Source organism: Littorina saxatilis, linkage group LG5 (genome assembly GCF_037325665.1).
Source record: "Littorina saxatilis isolate snail1 linkage group LG5, US_GU_Lsax_2.0, whole genome shotgun sequence".
Lineage (NCBI taxonomy): Eukaryota > Metazoa > Mollusca > Gastropoda > Littorinimorpha > Littorinidae > Littorina > Littorina saxatilis.
In genome coordinates, this window is record NC_090249.1 from 32,500,591 (window position 1) to 32,525,880 (window position 25,290).

At 40.6% G+C, this 25,290-nt stretch overlaps 1 protein-coding gene across 1 annotated transcript; it reads right to left on the reverse strand.

Annotated features, from left to right (window-relative positions):
* Window positions 1–4,390: 4,390 nt before the first annotated feature.
* LOC138966903 (transcription factor 21-like) lies at window positions 4,391–25,290 on the reverse strand. The gene is made up of 3 exons (XM_070339293.1): window positions 24,620–25,290; window positions 22,353–22,899; window positions 4,391–6,832 (listed from the first exon to the last, which is right to left on the reverse strand). Exons 2-3 carry the CDS (start codon window positions 22,740–22,742, stop codon window positions 6,734–6,736), a joined length of 489 nt encoding a protein of 162 aa, XP_070195394.1. The 5' UTR covers window positions 22,743–22,899; window positions 24,620–25,290; the 3' UTR covers window positions 4,391–6,733.

Genomic DNA, 25,290 nt, shown 5'->3' on the forward strand with positions numbered 1-25,290 from the left:
CGGCAAACGTCAATGTCACCTTAGAAGGTTTGCGAGAACAATTTAACGCCTTTGCCCAGGCTCGCACAGCATTGGAAAGGTAAGTTACTTGTTTTATCAGATGAAGTCGGTTGTTGTGCGCGCGAACCGGAAGTAGAATAGACGAGAGTTGTTGCTTTGCATGTCGTATATTTTCCGATTCAAGTTTTAAGTTTATTACGGGTGTATGTAATGATTAAATACACGTGTATTTAAATAATTTCCTACACGTGTATTTAATCATTTCTTACACGCGTATAAACTATTTCCTGCACGTGTATTTAATCATTTCTTACACGCGCATGAAATATTTATTACACGCGTATTTAATCATTTCTTACACGCGCATGAAATATTTATTACACGCGAATTTAATGATTTCTTACACGTGTATGAATTATTTATTACACGCGTAAAAATGATTATTACACGTGCATTAATCATTTATTACACGTGTATCAATTATTTATTACACGTGTATTTATGTTTTATTACGCGTGTAATGGTTATGAGCCATAGGGCTTTCCATAGGGACGAGTTTACAGCACGCGTGGACACGCGGGGACAGTTGTACTGCACATGGGGACGTTATGTCACTAAATTATGGCGATCCTTAATGCCTAAAACCATTTCTGGCTTCACTGAAAAGATCGTCCCCGTATGTTTTAGACACTTGCGTCTAAAACGCGCGTGGACACACGAGGGCGGTTTAATAGCACGCGGGGACACGAGGGGACAACTGTTCTGCACATGGGGACGTTATGTAAGTAAATTCTGGTGATCCTTAATGCCTAAAACCATTTCTGGCTTCAAAAGATCGTCCCCGCGTGTTTTAGACACTAGTGACTTAAACACGCGATGACACGCGGGGACGATCTTTTGAAGCCAGAAATGGTTTTACGACATAAAGTATCCCCAGAATGTTATTATGTAACGTCCCCGCGTGCTGTTAAACCGTCCCCGCGTGTCCCCGCGTGTATTAGACACACCGAATGTCGCATGTCAGACGAAAGGGCGGATGCTTTAAGGGACGAATAAGATGCCAGTGACCTAAAAAAAAACAACCCCAGATATGCCAGGCTGAATGTCTCCTTAAATTGCCTGAATCCACAAAACACGATAATTTGACGAACGAAGAAGTAGAAGAAAAAGAAGAAGAAGAAACGGAACCAAAGCTATTCTACTGCTACACTCTTTGACGGAACCCAACCCGTGTCTTCTGGCAGCATGGATGGCGGAGAGACACAAGCGGGTGTTGAAAGCACGTGCACAAACAGCGCACAAAAGAGCAGCGGGCGAAAGCAAATACTCTTTAGCCCTCAATGCATTGGCCCCGAGGACTCGTTACATCGTTTCTTTTAGCTAGCGGCTGTGACTACAAAATATTGACACGAGTAAAAGGCCCGCGAGCAAAGGATTGCACGTGCAAAAACAGGCTCGTGCACGCGCGCGCACTGAGAGTAGCCCGGTGTGCGCTTTCAGTCCACCGCCGCAACCTGCTCGGAAGAGACGGAACTGAAGAGGTGACAGGTTATGTTTGGAGTTTTTGATTGTTTTCTCTGTCTCGGGCCACTTGTGGCATTTGATTTTTTAAAAGAAATGTTTCGGGTTGAGGGCTTGCCTTTTTTCAATTTTTTTCCCCTCGAGTGGCGTGCACTCCTTACTCCTGACCCAGTTATTTTTTAAATGAACGTCTGAACTGCCGAGTAGAACGAGTTTCTTTTCACACACAAAAAGCGCAAATGAGAGGGAGGCGGGGGCGGGGGTAGTTTTAGTGACGGTATCATTGCACGCACCTTCAGTGATTCGGCATGAACTCATCAGAAAGAAAAACAAAATCTGTTGAATTGCCGAATCTTTAAAGCCATCTGCCGAAGAAAATCAATCCTACCAACATCCCTTTAGGAATGTCATTTGAAATAGTTAATTTTTAGGCCTCTTTCATTCAGTCTATAAATTTAAAGTCCTATGAAGACTGTCTTCCTTTTCAAGCCACTCTTTTGTCTCTGAGATTGTTTGAGGTCTTGACCCCTGAAATTGACGAAATTATTTCCATTCGACTATACAATCATTTTTTGGTCATCGTCATCACACCTGAACCAATGATGGCACAGGTAATATCTAACTTTAGCGTCGTAAATTCATAGCTCAGAATCCAGTGGCATTCTTGACTTATGTTTGAAACAAGAATATTTATCGTGAAATTAGTTGACAGATTGAGCTCCAAACTTAAGCATAATTCATTAATTAATTTTGGTTATTTGTTGGACGAAAATGACAAAAAAAATGTATACGTAATACCGTCCGAGTTGCCTCCCCTCCTTCGAAACATGGCTGTGCCAATGTTTTCCTTATGAAACCTTGGTAACAAAAGGCATCTGTACAGTTCATTCCGTGACTTCAAAGGTAGCCTATCTAAAATAAGTTGTTATGCTTACAAGGAGCAGGTTGTGCAAAATTGGAGGCTTAAATTGAAGTGGATTCTGAGCTTTGAATTCACGACGCTAAAGTTGAACATTACCGGCACATAATAATAACATTTTTCATTTTCATTTTCATTTTCATTACTTTATTGTCCCATCGCTGGGAAATTCGGGTCGCTTCCTCCCAGTGGAAAGCTAGCAGCAACGGAGTCGCGCTACCCAGGTGTCTGCGTGTTTAGGTGTATTCAGCCACCTGCACTTATGGCAGAATGACCAAGGTCTTTTACGTGCCATTGTGATGACACGGGGGTGGGACATGGCTTCCGTCTCTGGGTCTGCACATAAAGTTGACCCGTGTCCGTCCCGGCCCGAATTCGATCCTGCGACCTTTCGATCACAAGTCCAGTGCTCTACCAACTGAGCTACCGGGCCCCCACATACGCGCACATTGAAACTCATTCAGCAAAATCCACAGTCGCGCCACATTCTCGTTATAATTTGAAACTCTTTATCGAAAAACTGGCGCAGCCACTGATCAAGCGAACAGGAATTCAAGGGGCGCAAGCGATGCGCAGGGGCAAAGGCATGAGGTAATTATCTGCCCATCATCACGGCAAAGTGTGTACCAGACACAATCCAAGAGCTGCCCTATCTGTTCTGCATCATAACTTGACGAGGTGTCGAAAGGGCGGAGCTGCTTCTGAAACATGCCTCCTCTCTGCCTTTGTGTGCAATATCAGGTGTATCTGTCGCAAGAAAAGCTTGTAAACCACCGGAATGATCAGCCGGTTGGGCAGAGTGGGGGGGGGGGGGGGGGGTGGTGGTGGTGGTATGCGAATGAAGGTTGTGAATGATACACCTTTATGCTAACCATTGACCTACGTGTATTAACTGATGGGTCACGAGGGGGAGGAGGTTGTGAATATGAGGTGGGGGGCAGGGGGATAGAGGTGGGACGGGGGGGGGGGGGGGGGGGGGGGCATAGTAAAACGCGGGAATGGGGGGGGGGGGGATATTTGGCTGCTGAAGGAGGCTGCCAAGGATGGACTACTGGGTGTATGAACAGATAGGTCGAAGAGGTGGGGGAGGGCGAGGAGGGGGTGGGGGGGGGGGGGGGCTGGTTGCATTTGAGATATGTTCTTGAACAGTATACGTTCGTATATGAACGAAGAGGTGGAAGGAGGGGTTTGCAGTTGGGGCGGGGCTTGTGATTGACTGGCAGTGATAAGTTTGGTGGAAACGGGCCAAAAAGGGTGGGGTTGAGGAAGGGGAAGGAGGTTATGGCCGCAGGTGGCATTTCATAGTGTGTGTGTGTGTGTGTGTGTGTGTGAGTGTATGCATGCATGTATGGTGTGTGTATATGTGTGTGTGTGTGTGTGTGCGCGCGTACGTGCGTGCGTGCATTCGTGTGTATGTATGTGTGTGTTCGCTGACGTTTTCGTGTTTTCGCATGCGTGTGTGTGTGTGTGTGTGTGTGTGTGTGTGTGTGTGTGTGTGTGTGTGTGTGTGTGTATGTTAGGAGCTTGCATTTTATTAAATTGTTTGTTTTAACAGAATCAATTTGTTGCAACTGATCTAAACAACAGAGAGAGAGAGAGAGAGAGAGAGAGAGAGAGAGAGAGAGAGAGAGAGAGAGAGAGAGAGAGAGAGAGAGAGAGAGAGAGAAAGAGAAGGGGGGGGGGGGGGGGTCACGTAACAAAGAGTAACGAAATCCGCATACGTAGGGCCTAAACCCACTTCGCATGCACGCGGGTTGCTTGCAAGCGCTTACACACATGTTTAGCATACAGGGAAAAACACACAGATATACATTACAGATACATGTACAAACACACCACAGAGACCCAGGTAGAGAGATGGACAGTCGGACAGACAGACAGACAGACAGAACATTACACTCCTTCACTGACGCACGAATTAAGTTCAGTTAAAAAAATAGGAAGTCATGCCGTCATAATTGTTTTATTTTCTGCATTTAAATAAACTACAAAACAATACTGTCTTTCTCATTACTCTCATTCTCTTTTGTGTGTACACACACACACACACACACACACACACACACGCCGCGCGCGCGCACACACACACATACACACGCACACACACACACGCACGCACACCGCGCACGCACGCACGCACGCACGCACGCACGCACGCACGCACGCACATACACACACCAAAAACACAAGCACACGCACGCACGCACGCACGCTCGCAGGCACACTTGTGTATGAACTATGAAACACTGATGAAAACCAAACAAACCTACAACTAGACTCAAAGCACATGCATTTCTTTCAGTTCATCCTCACCGAAGACTGACACATAGCTCGCAAGTAAAGCACACCTCAACATTTTAGCCTACTTTCTTCAGCAAATGATAATCTCCTTTTAATCAGCACATTCTTCAGGTACTCTTCGTCTCAAGTTCTATATTTAATGCTGGCACACTATTTCTCGTATTTGTTTAAATTTAACACACCATTCTTTGTAAGTAAGGCACATGTTGTCGTGATCAATGTCAATATCAAAAGGAATAGTATAAAATATGGTGTAGATCATGTTTGGACTGTGATCTTTGCAAAGACATTTTGCGAACAGAACACAAATACCATGCTTTGATTGCGAGAAAAGGTACTTTAAGCTGAAAAATAACAGTGTACATTTTTTATTTGTTTTGATCAGGCGAAGCATGCTTATAAGGCATCACACGTTGCAATAAAAGTGGACAGTTGTATGATAAACCATGCTTTGAATCGGAACGCAATTAAGTTTCAGAAACAGAAAAATTACATAATCTCGTAACGCCAATGAATACAAATATTGGAAGGTTGTGTAAACAGTAAGTGAGAGAATGAGTGCATGCATGCGTTCTTGTGTGCAAATGTGTGGAAAATGCTGATGGATGAAAAGTTTGCAATGAAAACAAAAACATTCCAAAACACCGGTCTGGTTCAAAAGACACTAGACACTTGGTGAGAAAAAACCCAAGTATAGCACCGACGCAGTAGTAAACAAACACCCACCCGTAAACAATGTTAAAGTTCGGTAAAATCATAAGGCACACAAAGCTAAACTACAAAACAATCAATCTACCAATTTAAACACAATCCAACCATTCCTATTATTACTGCAAACCTTTACGAACGTAAAATATAAAATTATATGACACTCCAACGTACACTTCATTATTTCTTTTTGGCAAAAGTGGGATCCACAGTTGAACACTGTCTACCATTTTTTCCCCAAAATATCATGGTGTCCATCAATGCTGTCTGCTTCTATGATTTTGGGCAGCACTGGTTACCATACATAAGTGGGTTTTTTTTTCTGACAGGAAGTGTCATTCTCGCTCAACGATTTGTGACGGGAGCAAAGATACTGTTGCGAGTGTTGTCTCTCCGATGCAAATTTTAACTCTGTTCTTTTGGTCAGAACCTTGGACGAAGAATGAATAAATTGTAAATTACTTCTAAGGCCAATCCGTGCAAAGATGCATGGTGGACAACATTTTGTTGCTTCATTAATTTTGTATTATTTCACAACGGAATAACGCAGTTTTTGTTCCCCTGAAAAGAAATGAAAGCTTTCTCCATGCGGAATGGGATATTGCATCAACGGTTGTGGAACACATGTGTCTGACGGTCCCCCCACAGCCGGAAGAAACTGAAAGCGATGCCTTGCTATCGTCACCATACCATTTTTGATTCAGCTTTGGATAACAGCCTTTTGTGATGGATCAAGGTGTCAGCTTAAAATGATTCCACAAAATTCGGAAGAATGATATTATTGTGTTGTTTCTGTCATGCTTTTTTTTCAGGACTGGATGACGTCCTTTTGGTCTTACGTTACTTGGATTTGTCGCCTGCATGATCAGCGACAGTATGAAAGCCAGATCGCTAATTTTTTACTTTTACTTCGGCCCTGCCAAGCACACTCGAAGCAACAACTTAATTAATATTGTCTCGGTCACCCAAAGACAAAGGACATTCTTGCCATGTTACCCATGGACGAAGTGGTTTGGGTAAACTACAGAACAAAGCCAGCTTCGAGTTTCACAAGTTCGAACAATATCTCTACAGCCCACGCAGTGTCTGAAAGCACCACCGTGCGGGCATCGCAGCAAAAAGAAAGAGGGACATTTTTCTCGGACTCTCGAGGCAGATGCCAGACAGTAACACTTGGTCTCTAGACTGTCTAGTTCACATCATCTTTCAAAAAATATTTTGTCCCCGAAGAGAATATTGAAGCGGTCACTGTCTTGGACATTGTACTGTGTCCATTTGCAGTGGTCAGCCGTGTATGGTTCCCTCTGCTTTGTTGGAACACTTGATGTGGTCGGGAGATTTCGTCTCGTTGAGAGCTCGACCGTTGAAAGTAAAGGGCCATGTCTGAAAAAGACAAGAAATAAGTAAGATACATGTATGAACACGTTGATGGGGAATATTCTAACAGATACAGCAATAAATAGAGTAAATAAACAATTAATGATAAATAATAAGTGATAAATAATGTATAAAAAAAAAGATAATAGATAATTAAAACCACGATTAAAATAATAACAACAACCAAAACAACAAACAGATACATATACATAGATAAATAATGTACTAAATGAACAGATAACTATATGAGTAAATGAACAATTAATTAAGAAAAAGATATATATAGTATAAACAAAGAATACACAAGGACTGACAAAAAAATAGACAATTGATTACAGAAACAATAGCAACGGTAGAAACACACATATAACCATAATCCAGGAGAAAATACAAACCATAAATAATTTGGTAATATAAATAGTCAAGCAAGATGAATTAGTAAAAAATGGAATATTTGCACATGCACAAAGACAATGTCCAAAATAAAGAACACAGAAGGGACGTGTCTGCAAATATAGCTAACAATCAGGACGGGGATGTAGCTCAGTCAGGGCGGGGATATAGCTCAGTCAGGGCGGGGATGTAGCTCAGTCAGGGCGGGGATGTAGCTCAGTCAGGGCGGGGATGTAGCTCAGTCGGTAGCGCGCTGGATTTGTATCCAGTTGGCCGCTGTCAGCGTGAGTTCGTCCCCACGTTCGGCGAGAGATTTATTTCTCAGAGTCAACTTTGTGTGCAGACTCTCCTCGGTGTCCGAACACCCCCCCGTGTGTACACGCAAGCACAAGACCAAGTGCGCACGATCGAAAAAGATCCTGTGATCCATGTCAGAGTTCGGTGGGTTATAGAAACACGAAAATACCCAGCATGCTTCCTCCGAAAACGGCGCATGGCTGCCTAAATGGCGGGGTAAAAAACGGCCATACACGTAAAATTCCACTCGTGCAAAAAACACGAGTGTACGTGGGAGTTTCAGCCCATGAACGCAGAAGAAGAAGCTAACAATGAAGATGAAAATGGCATCATCTTTGTGATGGTGATACCAAAGATGGTAAGGGCAGAGACCTTCTATGTCCTCTTTGGTGATACTGATAATAAGGATGACTTTCAGATGGTTTTCTAATCGGATAAAAACGAAATGAATACCGATTAACACGTGTTATACGAAGTCTTTACTGAAATTTGATTTAATGATTACTACCTCACTGGAGGCATTTAAGTAAAAACATGAGCTCTACGATTGAAAACGAAACTAGGTATATGAACGGTTTGTTGTTCTTGTCTTTGCTTCAAAATTACAGAAATAGCAGTTTGACAGACACATAAGCCTGCTTCCAAAGTATAATTCGGTCAATTTGTTTGTACTTCGACACAAAGTCGAAGTATCATGTCCACTTTTTCCCTTTGGAACGTGTTATTTCCATGAGGAAGGCAAATTCGAGGAAAATTGCATTCTTTGTTCTCATACTTTTTGTATCTTTTTGTAAAGCGACATTTATCAGGGGAAACTGAACTACACTCGCCATAAACCTCCACACAAAACGCACAGTATATGGCCCTCTACTGGCGAGTTAAAAGAGAATCGCTTGTTTCAAGGGAAGACAACCCTGGGAATGAGCGAGGTTTGTTTACCTTAGAGGAGATAACCAACAGTGTGTTTTGTAACTTCTGTTAACTCGGCTCTAATCTGTCGGGGTTAAAACCTGCACAACATTACCTCCCTTGCTCCTTCACCATACACATTCTGTTCGTTCTCTCTATGTCTATGACGATAAACTAACGCCAAAAGTGATAGTTATGAAAAATAATTGTGATCATAAGCAATCATCACCGATACCAGCATAAAGATCTCGGCTGAATTACCGATATTTTGCAAGGAAATTGCAATAACTTCTGTCTCTAGAAGAGTGAGTCAAAAGTAATAGTTACAGAGAACACGTGATCTTAGTCTCTCTCTCTCTCTCTCTCTCTCATGTGATAATTACAAAGAAGGGGTCCTGATTTGGCCTATATGGTCCGCTGGACCCAAAAAGCAACAACAATCAAATCAAATCAAATACAAAGATTCCTCTCGACTTAATGATTTTGAGGTCTTCATGTGTCACTCTTTCGTCTAACCTCTCAGGCGACATATTAGCGCAAAGGATCGTAACACCAAATATCTTGCAAATTATACGTAATCAATACAAGCAGTGTTCCTTGTAATCATCAGCAATAAAAGCAAACGCCAGGACATTGTTTGCAATTTTCAGTCTCGGCTATTTTTGCTGGCGGGATACTAGCACCAACAGTGTTAATTGTTGATATTCATGCAAATTACCATTAATTCAGCAATGTTGTTTATATTATTAGTGCTGATATCAACGATTTCTGTGATAGTTGTAGTTTTCACCTTTGGTGCAAATGTGCGGTCATAGAATCCTCTAGGCCCCCACACAGACAAGCGTTTCTAAGGGCAACCAATTCTCTCACTTTTTTTACTGTTTTGTGTCTGCACTTATCTGTTTCGCGGATGATGAGAACAACAGAGGCTTGATTGTCCACGATAATTGCTGTTTGACAACAACGGGGTGGTCTACAAATTGTGTCTTGAGGATTTTCGTTTTGTTTGGAAAGAAGGGGGTTGGGTGGATGGATGGGGTTAGGGGTAGATTGGAAATGGGTGTGGTTGGGTGTGAATCTTGCAATACATGTAGTAAGAAGTTGGTCCGCGAAACAAGAAAGTGAATGAAAAAGCAATGGATCTGGGAACAAAGATTGTGGCTAATCAAACACTAAATAATTTAAAATTGGATGATACTTTGGAGCATTGAGTGAAAAAAAAGGATAAAGAAAGAAAGACAGAACAGAAGAAAAGAGAGACAGAAAGGCAGAGAAAGGAAGAAAACATACTGTGAAACTCAGGAACGAAAAAAAGAAAGAAAGAAATAAAGTAAAAAGTGTTGAAACAGAAAGAAAGAATGAAAGAAAAAAGAACAAAAAAGACAAGAAAAAAGTAAGGCCGAAGTAGTGCTGATAAACATTGACTGAGGATTTCGTTTTCAACCACAGATTTTTTTTTTTACAATGTTTTTAATTGCTGACATTCTTGAAACACAATGTTTTGCTTGTTCGCGTGACAATGAAACATATCTTACTTGGCAATTAACCCTTTTGGAATACTTCTTATCCAGCCTGTACTGAAAAGGGAACGACCTTATCAATCTTGATCGCGACAAAAAAACCAAGAACCTATTAATTGTGGATTATCAGTCAGTATTTCGTTAAATTCAGCCAACCGTGACAAAAACGACCTTCGTGTCAGTTGTACGTCTCTACACGAAAAACAGCTATGCTGTTGAATGTATGTCAAAGTGTAAGGATGCTTCTATTCCACGTGAAAGCATGGGCGGATCTACGATGATTTACAAGAATTGGTATGTAGAATTCAATTAAGAACATCTGAAAACGCAGTCCTATAGATGAAGCCCGCCGTTAGGCATCACGTAAAAAAGAAAAGTGTTGCCATGCTTCCAGTTTCAAAACCAATCACTGCATAATTCTGTTCTGCAAAGCTGACAGCTATGAGGTAAACATTTTTTTTCAATTTCGAAAGGGCATGCGGATTTGGAACCATGCAGGGAGGCAATGTAAAATACCTCTCATCTATTTCTTTACCTTCAATGCACATATTCCCTCCCCCTTCCTCACTCGATATACATAGGTACAATTAGTCTGTAAGGCTCTAAAAGTGCCCCGGGGAGCACTTACAAATTATATCGTTTTTTTCCGTTTTTTTTCTTCAGGCCAGTCTCTCTTCTCCTGTCATTCTCCGCCTTTCTCTCCATCATTCCTTCCAGCTCTTTTTTTCATTGCTTCTCTCTGCACGTGTTCCGGTGACATTGATACGACCAATAAAATTGGGCGTAACATCGCTTAGTAGAGGGACACAACTTTATATTGATACTGATCTCCCTTGCCAGCGGTGAAGGCGAACCGGAGTTTTTACAAGATAACTGCTCGACACACACATGCATAGGGCTAATAATCTACCACTCGCTTATTTTAACTGTGGATTAAATCAAAGAAAACACAAGACTGGCGAGCTCTTTCGGTTTTCATTTTTTTCTTCTGTTCTTTTCCGTCTCTCTTGTTTCTTTATGTTTTGTTCTCTGTCTTGTTCCCTCCAGTGTTGTGGATTTTGTGCCAATCTGAAGGAAATCGCGAATACGGATGTTTCTTGACTTTGCAACGGATATGGTTGAGTTGAAAGAAAATTAATAATACATGTTGTTCAAACACTGCAGAAATGTCAACAGGAAGAAAAACAGGTGAGGCTTTATGTCTGTTTGGATTGTTAATACAACCGTGCATAACAGAACAAGATATTTACAATGTCCCGAAATGTGCGATTCTGTGGATTATGCCAGGTAGAAATATGGGACGGAAAGAACTTACTTTGTAGATTGGAGCCTGCAGGTGCAGCAGTTATTGTTTTAAAGGCACACTCCTTTCTGTGAAAATGCTTCGACTCACCGTCTCAGACCTAGCCAGGCTTTAACATGGGACAAGACCATCCCTGCACTTGGTGAGATGCCAAATATCAACACCCTGACTGCTTGCTGTGGTGGGTTGGATTTGTTTTGATGAGTTAATGTCCAATAAAATGCACCAGTGCCTTTAACTAAATTAATTCTTTATAAAAATACAACTGTACACGGTAGTACACAGGCTGTTCATTTTTGGTATGTGTCCAAGTGGAGTATACTATGCGATAAGCCTGACCAGATCTCAGACGGGAGTGCGAACTAATTTCACGGGAAGGAGTGTTCCTTTAAACAATAACTGCTGCACCTGCCTTAAATCCAAATGATCTTTTAAAGAATTGTAAATGTGATTTTCACCAGCATGTACGCAAGAAATTGGTTCAGGACTGACTGTTTACTCAGAAACTATAGTGTCAAATCAGCAACTGTATAAATTATTTGTTTTCATGATCGTTTGGATTTCTGTGTACTTTTGAGTTAAAGACACAAAGACGCACTGTGACAGACCCGGAAGACAGAGGAGGAGAAAGATTCAGAAAAAAACAAGAGAGTCAAACAAAAATTCCAACAGAAAATAAGAAGGACACGGTAACGCCGTTACCCGTTCGTTTACGCTGACCCTGGTGTCACAGACCGATAAAACCACGGACGCACGTGCGGAGACGCGCAGAATAATTGGCACATCATCCGCTGACTCTATCGCTGGAGCACTTGCACAATGGGAGCTTCTTCACAATCACATCACAACATCCGCTCGTAACCGCTGGAAAATTGGAAACCTAATGACGATTTCGGTGTGGTGGGAATTAACCTTGCTGTTCTGTCTTACTCTTTTGGCCCATGAAGAGAAAAGGGTTGGAGGGGGAAGGGAAGGAGGGGGTGGTGGGCGGGGAAGGGAATGAGGGGGTGGTGGGCGGGGGAGGGAAGCAGGAGGAACAATGAAGGGACGAAAGGATGGAGGGAGAAAGAAGTACGGTGTGGTGTCACGTTGAATTAACAGTTTGAAAGTATACCAAGAACACCGGAGAATAAACACTATTTGAATGCCAGCTGAACTTTTTTACAAATATTATTTTTTTATTTTTTGTTTGTTTGTTTGCTTAACGCCCAGCCGACCACGAAGAGCCATATCAGGGCGGTTATTATTTTTTTTTTTATACCTATCGTTTATTTTTCTAAACTTGCTTAGTACAACCGAAGATGACGAAAATTATGTTATTGTTTTCTTTGTCTTTTCCATCAGCATCCGAACATTTTCCCCCGTTTTGACGGGTTTACACTTTACACAGTGCATTTTTGATTTTTGTGTGGATTCTTATTCCATAAATGAAAAATTAAAACTAAGAAGTTTTTGAAGACGCGAGTGTTTGTGGTCTGTGTGTTATTTAGAAATTCTGAAAATGTATATCTTCAGTGTTTTGTACACAATTCCGGAAAACTTTTAATTTATAAACGTCAGTCCACTGCCCGGTTTGTTGATTGTAATTGTTTAGCTCATTTTTTTTAATTGAAAAGCGAGTTTTAATTTGACGACCACTCCTGCTTTATAGCATCACACATGCGACCTTTTCTGCACAAATGTAATGAAATCGGACATTCAATTATTATGAATAAACATCCGGCATGTTCGTTCTAAAGGCCTCGTGAAAACAGTTCAGCTCACTGTCTCAGATCTGGTCAGACTTTAACATTGAATAAGACCATCCCTCCACAAGGTCACATACCAAAAATCAACACTCAGACTGCTCGCTGTGGTGAGTTGGAAGAAAAAAATCAGTTTCCGCGCATTAAACAAAATCAATTCTTCAATTAAAAAAAAAAACCGCCGTACACAGAGAGCACCCAGGCTGTTTTTTGTTAGCATGTGACCAAGTGGACGAATACTCTTAACCCATGTCAAGAGCCTGAAGCCTGAACTCTATCTGAGGCGAAGTGTTTTTACGAGGCGGAGTGGACTTTAAAATATTTTTAAAACCGCAAACTGCTAATCTGAAAAAAAGATCATAACGGGGATGACTTTCTCCGTTCACCTGTCCAGGTCAGAGAAGTCTAAATATGTCATACCACTTAATATTCTATTACAAATGTTCAAGAATACAAAACAAAACAAGTATGTTTCTTGGTCTTACAATAATCTCAAAATATGAAATTCCTTCACTGCAATGAGCCGCTTCAGTCAAATTACTCATCCGCACTTCAACTTGTCTCTCTCTCCCTCCCACTTTTCTTGATTCTGCGTAATGGCAGGTCGCAGATTTATTTTAGCTGATATGCCGTGGCATTACATTTCCAAGTGGCTCGGGTAATTCTTTCGTCGGTCGCCTTGGATAAACACAGTTGCACGTGCGAGGCTAAAACGGATTTTGTTATCTGAATTTTTTTCTTCCTTTCTCGGTTACCACTGGTTTCTCTTTTTGCGTGTGCTTCTAAAAAAAAAGCTTGAGGTCTGATCGGCACCGATTTCAATCTCTCAATGTTACAGTTTCGTTGTTTTTTTTGTTGTCCCTCCTAGTGGAGAGGAAAATAGAAATTCGAGGGTAAGACGGAATTAGCAACACAGTACGAATGACGCCAAGACGAATTTCGGTTCTAGCAGCTTCTGTTTACTTGACTGATTTCTCTCTTCTGAACATTTGTTCTAATTGAAACACAATATACACTTGACCACACACAATATACACTTGACCACACACAATATACACTTGACCACACACAATATACACTTGACCACACACAAAATACACTCAACCACACACAATATACACTTGACCACACACAAAAAGAGAAAAAAAAGAAAATAAATGATTTAAAGCACTTTTGTACTGCAACTAACAAAAAATAATGTTGATTTTTTTTAGTGGGGGTACCTTTATTTCAGTGGCTGTTATTTGTCCCTTGTGAAATGAACGAATGACCCTTGCATAGAACGTTTGAAGAAAAAAGTATTACGTGTATGAAACTTATCGTTGAGAAACTAGAAATAGTGTGTTTTTCGGGGGGTGGGAGCGCTGAAATGTTGTGCTCATGTTGCATCTTTGAATTGATTGCTTTAGGAGAGGTGACCCAGTACATAAACGAGGTACAAAGAAATTCAGTATCGACGCACAAATGCCTCTTTTTCTGACTCTATAACGGATATTTGGATTTTGTTTCATCCTCCGTTGTTTCTCTAATTTAGTGTTGATGGACGGGCGCTGTGGCGGGGTGGTAAGACGTCGGCCTCTTAATCGGAGCCTGGTGGGGGAGATTTTTCCGATCTCCCAGGTCAACTTATGTGCAGACCTGCTAGTGGCGTACACGCAAGCACAAGACCAAGTGCGCACGTAAAAGATCCTGTAATCCATGTGTGAAGGAAATCACGAATAACTCTGTAACAGGCAAAGTTTGACAGTGATATCCTCCACGCTTTTAGAGCGCTAACCAGAGATATAGCGTGACATAGCAAAGTGTGTTGCACGCACTGTGAATTCAGCTCACTGACCGGGAATAGTTGACGTTGTAAATCGCAACTAGGGTATTGTTACACTTTACCACTGTCCTTGGACATTGAGGGGTTGTCCAAGTAATCGGCCGGGAGGAAGGAAGCCCGGATAGATGCGACAGTAAAGCACTTAACAGGTAAATGGAATAAGCATTCGAATATCGCTAGACTGTTTATCGCATAAGTTGAATCGACTAACACTGTAAACTGTAAACATAGCAGACAGATATCTAAGACAATATGTCCGCTATTTATGTTGTGCAGTGCGTCGTATAACCGGTCTGAGAGGGAGATAGTGTCCAGATGACAAGTGTGAAGGATCTGAGAAGCCGCCGAAGTATCATAACTCTAGACTAGCATAGCCGAAATTCGACGGGATTTCGCGAAGTTATTGCAAGGTTATGGTTGTCCGTATCTGAGCAGGTCCTCATATTCAGGCTGCGGACAGGCCACAACCGAATGAACCACCACCTTTTCACCAAGTTCAGAATTGGCCAGTCAGATCAGTGCCCTTGTCAAACAGGCAGCATGACAACGGAACACCTGCTGCAGACTTGCCCACTACACGATGGCCTCAGGAGCCAGATCTGGGCGGAGGCGTCCACGGTGCAAGGGAAGCTCTATGGCAGTCTGGACGACATACAGCGCACGGCAACATTTGCGCGGAGAACCGGCGTTTCCATCTGAGTGATCGACAAGAAGAAGAAGAAGAAGTTGTCCGTATAGTTGGACCATAGAGGTCACAGGACGAAAGGAACTGAGTAGACCGAGGTCGCCAGTGGAAGGAATTAGTATTCAGATACATTTCCTAGTGAACGGCCATAGACGCTGTGTAATTCTGTGTATGAACAGAGTTAAAATATGTCTATAAGATCTTAATTACGTAAGGTATAATGAGTGTTTAGTAGGCAGAGTAGACGGTGATTTGAGTCTGCCGGAATATGAACTGTAACTTTAGTGTTTTTCTGACTACACACGAGCCGTGATTCGATACCAGTAAAGTAGATATCGTGTGCCTGTGAGTTCACGGACTGTTTGTGTATTTCTCTACATAAGTGAAGGGTAGAGGGTTTTGTTAGTAAAATTGTGCACGGGATTGTAATCTCGCTTTGTTTTTGCATCCAAACCTGTGAGTACCTGATTTTTGAATACCTTACATTTATGATTGTGTGTATTTGTGTGTATGTTTGTCATACCTGTATAATACCATGGAAGGAACCTACATTTGGAGTTGTGTTTGTTCCTGTATGATAGCGTACTAGCGCATTTGCATTCATTCACACCATGTCAGAGTTCGGTGGGTTATAGAAACACGAAAATACCCAGCATGCTTCCTCCGAAAGCGGCGTATGGCTGCCTAAATGGCGGGGTAAAAACGGTCATACACGTAAAATTCCACTCGTGCAAAAACACGAGTGTACGTGGGAGTTTCAGCCCACGAACGCAGAAGAAGAAGAAGTGCTGATGATTGATGAAGTACGCTTTATGCTGCGATGGGATTTATTATTGTTTAGCCTTCTTTACTTTCAAGGCAATGACGTGCTATTTTATATTTTGTTTGGATTTTTGTGTTAATATATTTATCTCTTTCCCAGCCCAGAGTTATCTCATGAACAAGTAAACTGTGTATGGCCTCTTTGTCTTAAGGTGCTTTTTATCTGCAAAGTCGCTGAGTTTTATGTTCGCCTGACAGCAAAACTAATACGCTGTATTTTCTTCAATAAATCTTTTTAATGGTGATATTTTGTTAGACACGCACGTTGTTCGGTGTGTATGTTTACCTACCTATTCATTCGTAGTACAAAAAAGAGTGTGAAAAATTAAATTATTTGTTGTCTACAATAATTTTTAAATGGCTTCAGTATTCATCAAGAATAAGAACAAATCCGTGAAAATCATCTTTTTATATTTAGTCAAGTTTTGACTAAATATTTTAACGTAGAGGGGGGAATCGAGACGAGGGTCGTGGTGTATGTGTGTGTGTGTGTGTGTGTGTGTGTGTGTGTGTGTGTGTGTGTGTCTGTGTGTGTGTGTAGAGCGATTCAGACCAAACTACTGGACCGATCTTTATGAAATTTGACATGAGAGTTCCTGGGTATGAAATCCCCGAACGTTTTTTTCATTTTTTTGATAAATGTCTTTGATGACGTCATATCCGGCTTTTCGTGAAAGTTGAGGCGGCACTGTCACGCCCTCATTTTTCAACCAAATTGGTTGAAATTTTGGTCAAGTAATCTTCGACGAAGCCCGGGGTTCGGTATTGCATTTCAGCTTGGTGGCTTAAAAATTAATTAATGACTTTGGTCATTAAAAATCGGAAAATTGTAAAAAAAAATAAAAATTTATCAAACGATCCAAATTTACGCTTATCTTATTCTCCATCATTTGCTGATTCCAAAAACATATAAATATGTTATATTCGGATTAAAAACAAGCTCTGAAAATTAAATATATAAAAATTATTATCAAAATTAAATTGTCCAAATCAATTTAAAAACACTTTCATCTTATTCCTTGTCGGTTCCTGATTCCAAAAACATATAGATATGATATGTTTGGATTAAAAACACGCTCAGAAAGTTAAAACAAAGAGAGGTACAGAAAAGCGTGCTATCCTTCTTAGCGCAACTACTACCCCGCTCTTCTTGTCAATTTCACTGCCTTTGCCATGAGCGGTGGCCTGACGATGCTACGAGTAAAATGGCATTGCGTTCAGTTTCATTCTGTGAGTTCGACAGCTACTTGACTAAATATTGTATTTTCGCCTTACGCGACTTGTTTTGTTTGTTTTGCACTGACATAATTATGTTGTGCATCAAACGATTAAAAAAAAAAAGGTTCAAGTTACTCACACGTTGTGTACAATTTTCCAAATTTATTTTTAGAAGCAGAACCTGAGGGTTTGTGTCGATCACATGAAAAACGTATACGCTTTATGGTGAAGCGTGGCATCACTAATATATATCCGCCAAGTTCACGACGAAATACGTTTCGTGAAAACCTTTTTTATTATTTTTTTATATCTCTCACAAAATGTGACATTTTGAACGAAGGTCAAAAATTGTTATCCATAAAGATTATTTCTGAACAAAACAGAAAAAAACTCTCGTTGCACAAGTTCTAAGAACATCTCATGTAAAAAGGTTCTTTTCTCCACTAATGTTTTCAGCCTTTTTTTCTCTTCCGCAGTGCCAACCAGCAACGCTTTTTTTTTTGGGGGGGGGGGGGCAGAAAAATATACTGTCCTCGCCTCCTCCTGGCGGCGTCTTGCGTCGGTATCAAAAGAAACAAGCAATTAAAACCCGGTTCCCAAGAGCGTTGATAAACTTTACCAGATACCCCTGAGAATGCGCCCATACTCTTCCGCATTCGGCCAGAGTTTGTCCGTCTCTGTCCTTCTGCTTGTCTGCCTTACCAACGCTGTATAATGTTTGCGTTTTTTTACTCTCTTCGTCTGGATCTGCCTGTCTGCGTCGGTATATCTGTCTGTCTGCATGTCTGTCTGTCTATCTGTCTGTCTGCCTGTCTGTGCAACTGTCTTTCTCCGTCTTTCTCAGTGTCTCTCCCTCTCTCTCTCTCTCCCCCTCTCTCCCTTCCTGTATCTGCCTCTCTCTCTCTCTGCCTCTCTCTCTCTCCCGCCCCCTCCCTCTCTCTACCCCCTATCTCTCTCTCTGCTCAGTCTGTCCAATTACTCCCCCTCCTGCTCTTGTCTCTGTCTGTCTCTGTGTCTGTGCTGTCTCTCTCTTCCTTCTGTTACTGCTCTCTGCGTATCTTTGTCACCTTTTCTCTATTTGTGTCACTCTTTATCAATCCCGGTGACATTCTCAGTCTGTGTATCTGTTTGTCTGTCTGAACTCTCTGTGTTTCTCCGTCATCTTCTGTTTCATGTCTCCATCTCTTTCTCCATGACCATCTGCCTTTTGGCTGGATCTCCATCCCTCTAGACTCTGTTTCGACGTGGCTTAGCCTTTCTCTTTCTTCTGTTTCAATCGTTGCCAATCCACGCTCCCTTTCCGTCTGCTGAAAATATGTTTCTCGTCCTTTTTTCTCCACTCTTTGACAGTCTGTGTGTGATTGTTTTCACACGTAAGTCACGAAAAACGCAACCTGCAGACTTTTGTCCGCCAATATCTTTTATTCCCTTGGGAGAGAGAGAAGAAAAAGAAAGTGAGACGTGGCTCAAAGCTAAACAAACATAAATCACATATAACCCTACACAAATCACGACAAACGCAAAGAGGTGAATTTGCAGAATTACTGACCCTCTCAGTGAGTAGAACTTAAATTCCAAACTTTCCATTTGACAGACTTTGAATTTCTGTATTGAATATTTTGTGCCACTTGGGCCAGGGCAGCTCTGTGTGTGGTTTCTGGTCATTCTCAAAAGGACAGTTATTCAATATTTCGTGCCACTTGGGCCAGGGCAGCTCTGTGTGTGGTTTCTGGTCATTCTCAAAAGGACAGTTATTCCAGAGACAAAGTAGTAGACCACAACAGAAATACACAACTCTGTGTGTAGTTCGTAGTCCGACATGGTACATGTATTCTTAGAAAAGACAAAATACCAGAGACAAAAAAGACCCACAATAGAATAACACAACTCTGTGTAAGGTTTGTAGACCGACATGGTATTTCCAGAAAAGACAAAACTACCAGAGACAAAAAAGACCCAGAATAGAAAACACAACTCTGTGTGAGTTTTGTAGACCGACATGGCCACGGTATTCCGGCCCAGAAAAGACAAAAATACCAGTGATACAAAAATACCACATCAGAAATACACAACTCTGTGTGAGGTTTGAAAACCGACATAGTAATCCCAGAAAAGACAAAAATACCAGAGAAAAAAAGAAAAAGAAAGAAAAAAAGCCCACAACAGAAATACACCGTCACTCTGTATAAGGTTCGTAGGCCGACATGGTATTCCTAGAAAAGACATAAATACCAGAGACAAAAACAGACAACAACAGAAATACACAACTCTGTGTCAGGTTCGTAGCCTGACCGACATGGTATTTCTAGTAAAGACAGAAGTACCAGGGACAAAGAAGACCAACCGCAAAGAAATACACATCTGACACACAACAACCTCACATAAATAACACAAGAAAAACGAAGAAGACGAAGATAGCACCACACCATTGTTATCACTTGAAATCCATAACTTCCCATCGTGACAGCTTACAAATTTCTCTACTCATCATGTCAGGATACCGGTGCCAGAACAGCTCTGTGTGTGGTTTCCGTACCGACATGGTAATTCTAGATATTCTCACTAACGTATGTTTTTGGACGTGGGATTGTGGAAACGGAGGGCGATAGGAGTGTCTTGTGACGGCCACAGATAGCGACAGACGTTAACAGGTTACTTCACCAAGTTCGACTCGAAGCTGTAGCCTACATTGATTATATTTCGGTATAGACTGAACTTGGAAAGAAATGAAGGGAGGAAGGAAGGAAGGAAGGAAGGAAGGGAGGAAGGAAGGAAGGAAGGAAGGAAGCAAGGAAGCAAGGAAGCAAGGAAGGAAGGAAGCAAGGAAGGGCTGAAGGGGAAACATAGCACAGACAGATAGACATTTGCAGACATGCAGACATACTGACAGACAGACAGACAGGCACACAGACACACAGACCGAACACAGACAGTTCCACAATCACACAGCCTCACAGCAACGTAGATGGAACAGTCAGTAATACATTAATAAAGAAAGAAAGATAGAAAGAAAGAGAAAAAGAAAGAAAGAAAGAAAGAAAGAATAAAAGAGAGAAAGAAGGACAAGAAAGAAAGAAAGGAAGAAAGAAGGAACGAAAGAAGGAAAGAGAGAAAGAAGGAAAAAAGAAAGATAGAAAGAAAGAAAAACAGGAAGAAGGAAACCAAGACGAAAAGAAATTATTTCAGAAAGCCGTCTCAATGTTGAAAACAAGAACAGTTCTTTATTTTCGGTACAAAATAAGCAAACTTGCTATAGTGCAATTGCCTTCCCCTCTTTCTGTCAAAGTTTAATACCTGTACTATTTTAAACCTGATTTCTTCAACTATCACTCAAAATAATATGTAGCATTTTAGGACGATTGATGATACTCGGTGAAATCTTCAAACATAATTGAAATGCTTTGAGTTTATTCTTGGCATTTCCCCCTTCTATAACTATAAGTGGTCGTTGTCTATGAATTTTTTTTAATGCTTGTATTTTATTTCTTACGAGAAAACTTTTTATATGTAAAATGTTAAATTTTAATGTCTAATGTAAAGCGCCATGAGACTGTCATTCGGTGGTGAACAGCGCTATATAAGAATGTTTTATTATTATATTGTTAATAAACCAATACTGGCAATAAAACCTTATTACCGTATATACCGTATATATTCTTGTGGTGGTTTTTAAAAGAAAAACTTTGTATATTGCCAACAAGTTTGCAAGAAGGATATACCATTATCTAAGAAAATGTTATCATCATCATTGCACGAGCAAAGGGGGTGTGTGTCTAAATTACACATTGGGGAGAAATACATTTATACACATTTATACAACATTTCAGGTATGATCTGAAGTCATTTGTTCGCCCCACAAAATGGTCAAGGTGAACGAAAGAAGAATTCCATGCTGGGATTTATTGTAAATAATTAAAGGAAGAGAAAGGCGAAAAGTAAGGATATATAGTGAAACTGAAGATAACGGCAGGGATGTCGCTTAGCTACCTTGCATGGCATTCGGCAAAACGCTGTCAAATCGCTGAAAACTTTGCCGTCATTTTGGCAAAGATTTCCGATATTGTTTGTTGTTGTTTTTAACGGTAAGAGAAAGGTGTGGACGAGGCCTGAATTACATTTCCGAAAATCTTCGACACTTTTATGGCCATACCGAAGACAATAAAGCCATACAACAAGGATAGATAGGAAGGAATTCTCTTTAAAAAAAAAAGAGTTTAACTTAGATCGTCTCTCTCCCTTACCCCACCCCCCCCCCCAAAAAAAAAAAACCACACCCCGCAATGTCAACAATAACAACAACAAAAAAACAATCTGACGCAAATCCATTTTCAGTTTACAATTTTTAAGTATCTACGTTAAGAACAACACTGTTCTTGTGGACATTTGCGTTGTTCGATGTTTTATAAAAATAAAATAGGTTGTATAGATTTAAGTGTAACGCAAAAAAACACAGCGATGATAATTAATTGTGACAGTGGCAATTACTCTTGAAAACGAAGAATTAACACAATAATTTTTCACAGCTTCTTGTCGAAATTAGCAAAACGGAAGACTACTCCCAAGGTTGGACTACGTACAAAGAAAGAAAGAAAGAAAGACTGAAAGAAACAAAGAAAGAAAGAAACAAACAAAAACAAAAAACAAAAAAAAAGAACGAGCGAAGGAACTAAAAAGCAAAAAAAAAAAAAAAAAAAAAAAAAAAAAAACATAGAAAGAAAGAAAGAAAGAAAGAAAGAAAACCTACAGACAAACAAACAAACAAACAAACAAACAAAACAAAACTAACAACCGAAACAAACTCTTTCTCACCAAATTCAGCGGGTGAATGAAAGTATTCCTGTGCCCTTCATCCTCGACGTCGAGAATCTGCCTGAGGTGGCCGATGTAGCTGGACGCCAGTCGCAGAGTGTCCAGTTTGGATAGCTTGGTGTCCGGGGGGACCCAGGGCAGTGTCGTTTTCAGTTTGGAGAAAGCTTTGCTCAGCACACGCATTCGCGAACGTTCGCGAGCGTTTGCGGCGCTTCGCTGCACAGGTTTGTACAGTTTGTGAAGCTTTTTGGATCTGGAACTTTTGTTATTTTTGTTTGGGTTCTTACTACTGTTGTTGTTATTGTTGTGTTCCATGCTTTCACTGTCGTCGTCGTCGTCGTAGCTGGTACTGTTGCTGTTTTCTTCGCTGTCTTTCCGTTGTCGAGGCATTTTTGGTGTTAGTTCCGGGCGTTTGCTGCGAACTTCTGATTTTGATGGCTTCGACGGATTTATTAGGATTTTGTGGTGATGAGTCTTGTCATAGAAGAGTCGATGTCCACTGACTGACGAAATAAGACTTGTAAGTTGAGCAGCAGAGGGCCTTGAGCTGCACAATTTAAAAAAAGTATTATTAAAAAGATTAATGCATTTTCTGTCCTATTTGGTTAATCAACAAAACAACCCTGCGTTACCTGATTGATTTTCTTGTTTAGTGGTGGTCTTTGTATTTTCAATAGAAAAATAAAAAAACAATGGTCGTAAAGAGCAAGAAAATTAACAATAAATACAATGCCTCTCGACCGGTCGACTTATACACCGTAACTGTCAGATGTCACAGGTTGCGGTAAACCAGCATGTTCTGGTTGTGTTAATTTTAAAAGAATACTCCCATGATCGACCCCATCTTTTACCCCACGTATCATATCATTCCGTTAAAAAAAAAAATCATAACATCGATCTTTTAGATGTGTGAAGTTTTTAATCCTGTTTTGTTACCACTTGCTACAAAAGTAGAATTTTAGTTTGGATACACTACGCGTTTCATCCTATCAATATTTTTTTTACTATCAGGTATTTTGTATACATTCTTGTTAATAGTTTTTTTTAATGCAGCGGTAGCTACAGTGATGAAAGGCTATTCCCATGGGAGGACACCTCCCATGAAAGGTCACTTTTTGCTGTCCCACTATTATCTTGAACAAAATATACCTGTCACAACAGACCACCTGCGATGTAGGGACACGTTTTGCTGATCCCAATGGTGTCCTTTTATCGCAGGAACCGCTGTACCGGAATTTTTATTTAGCTTTGTTACCATTCTTTATTTCAGATGAATTGTAGTTCTGGTGAAAAAGTGTGTAATATCTTTTTTTGCTGTCAGCGTTGGCGGGTATTCCGTTGAGTTTGTTTTTAAATTGAACATTTCAGATATGTTAGTATTTTGTGGCTTTGTTACCATTATTTATTAAAGTTGATTGTAAGTCCATATTGTTTGTATTTGCTGTCAATGTTTGTAACTTTATCAGTCCTTTTTTTCTCTACCTTCTAAATCATTTTAAGCACTTTCATTAACTTTACAGCGTAAGAAGAGAGGCATGTTACGTGCATGGGAGAAGTTTACTTTTGACAATATGATTTGGTATGCTGTACAAATATCGCTGCAGCGTAAAAGAATACAATGATATTTGCTTCTGCAGGAGCACGCATACTGCCGGAAGGACGCGATCCCCATTTTATTTAAATGTTAGCTGTGTATGCAACCATTCTGACAGCCAACCATTCGGCAATCTGCAAACAGTCACAAACAGCTCGGCATCCCCCCCACCTCCCCCATAGTTCTCACTACAATTCATTGACGGTAAAGGATACTTGTGTCTCGTTTTTTGCTGAGTGACAAATGTAGCCCTATGTAGAGAGGTTTTCACTTTATTTTAAATGTTAATATTATGCAACTATGCCATGAATGTCACCCGACGAAGACACACTATTTTAATTAAGACAATCAATATTAAGAAATTCATCACAAATCCTGATATTTGACTTGAGACACCCTTTTGAACATTCCCCATATCCCTCTAAAAGAAAAAAGGGGAGATGAAATTATGGTATCAAAGAAATTGATCGACTGATTAGGTTCTGAATTTAACAAAGCCAGATCAAGTGGGCTTTTAAATGTTCACATATATAATTATATAATTGTGAACTTGTCCGATAAATAAGTATGCTTAAGCATGTCCGGTAATGTACTCATCAATTAAAAATTCTGGTTAAAACTCAAAAAGCAGAAACAAATTATATGAATGTAAAATCGAGAATCGGCTGCTTACCTGTAACATCCGCTCTGACTGTATTCTGCAGGCCGCAAAGGAATGTAGCGTTTTTCTAGGTTATCCGCAACTCAGTTGAAAACCACGGTCAAGAACATTTGAGAATCAGCAAGTGAAAATATCTTGTGCTATTACACACATTTTTTTTAAACTTCGGTATATGTAAGCGTTTTTGTCAACCCCGTTTTTTTCATCATGCCATGCCGAGTTTTCTGTTGCTGCTTTAGTCACTGGCACATTTCCTGGTGGTAATGAGTCGAATTATTCTTTTTATCCCGTAGTCATTGCTAGTACCAAATTCTACCACAGTCAAAACTTAAAAGTCTTCAAGAAAGCGACACCAGGTATTGATGTCAAATCAATAATTGTGGTGTATTCAGTTCACCGCTAATAAGCACTTCACTCACAGTCTAACTTAAAAAGTCTTCAAAAAGACAAGTGTTGACGAGTCAAATTAATTTCTTTTCATCCACTTCACCGCTCATAAAAAGTATCCAACAGCTTAGAAGAACAAGTCTCCAACAGGCGACGATACACCTCGAAGTTTTGCAGACACCAGAACGTTACTCTCAAGAAGCAGACGACAATGTCAATTGGAAGAAACACACTCGAGGAAGTCCCCTCTCTCTCTTTTCCTTCTTACCACTTGAGACTAATCAAAAGTGTCTGAA

Coding starts and splice junctions, on each gene's coding strand:
- LOC138966903 (XM_070339293.1), bottom strand. CDS start 22,742: ATGCCTCGACAACGGAAAGACAGCGAAGAAAACAGCAACAGTACCAGC. Junction 6,833..22,352: donor TCATTCACCCGCTGAATTTG/GTGAGAAAGAGT, acceptor TGTCTTTTTCAG/ACATGGCCCTTTACTTTCAA.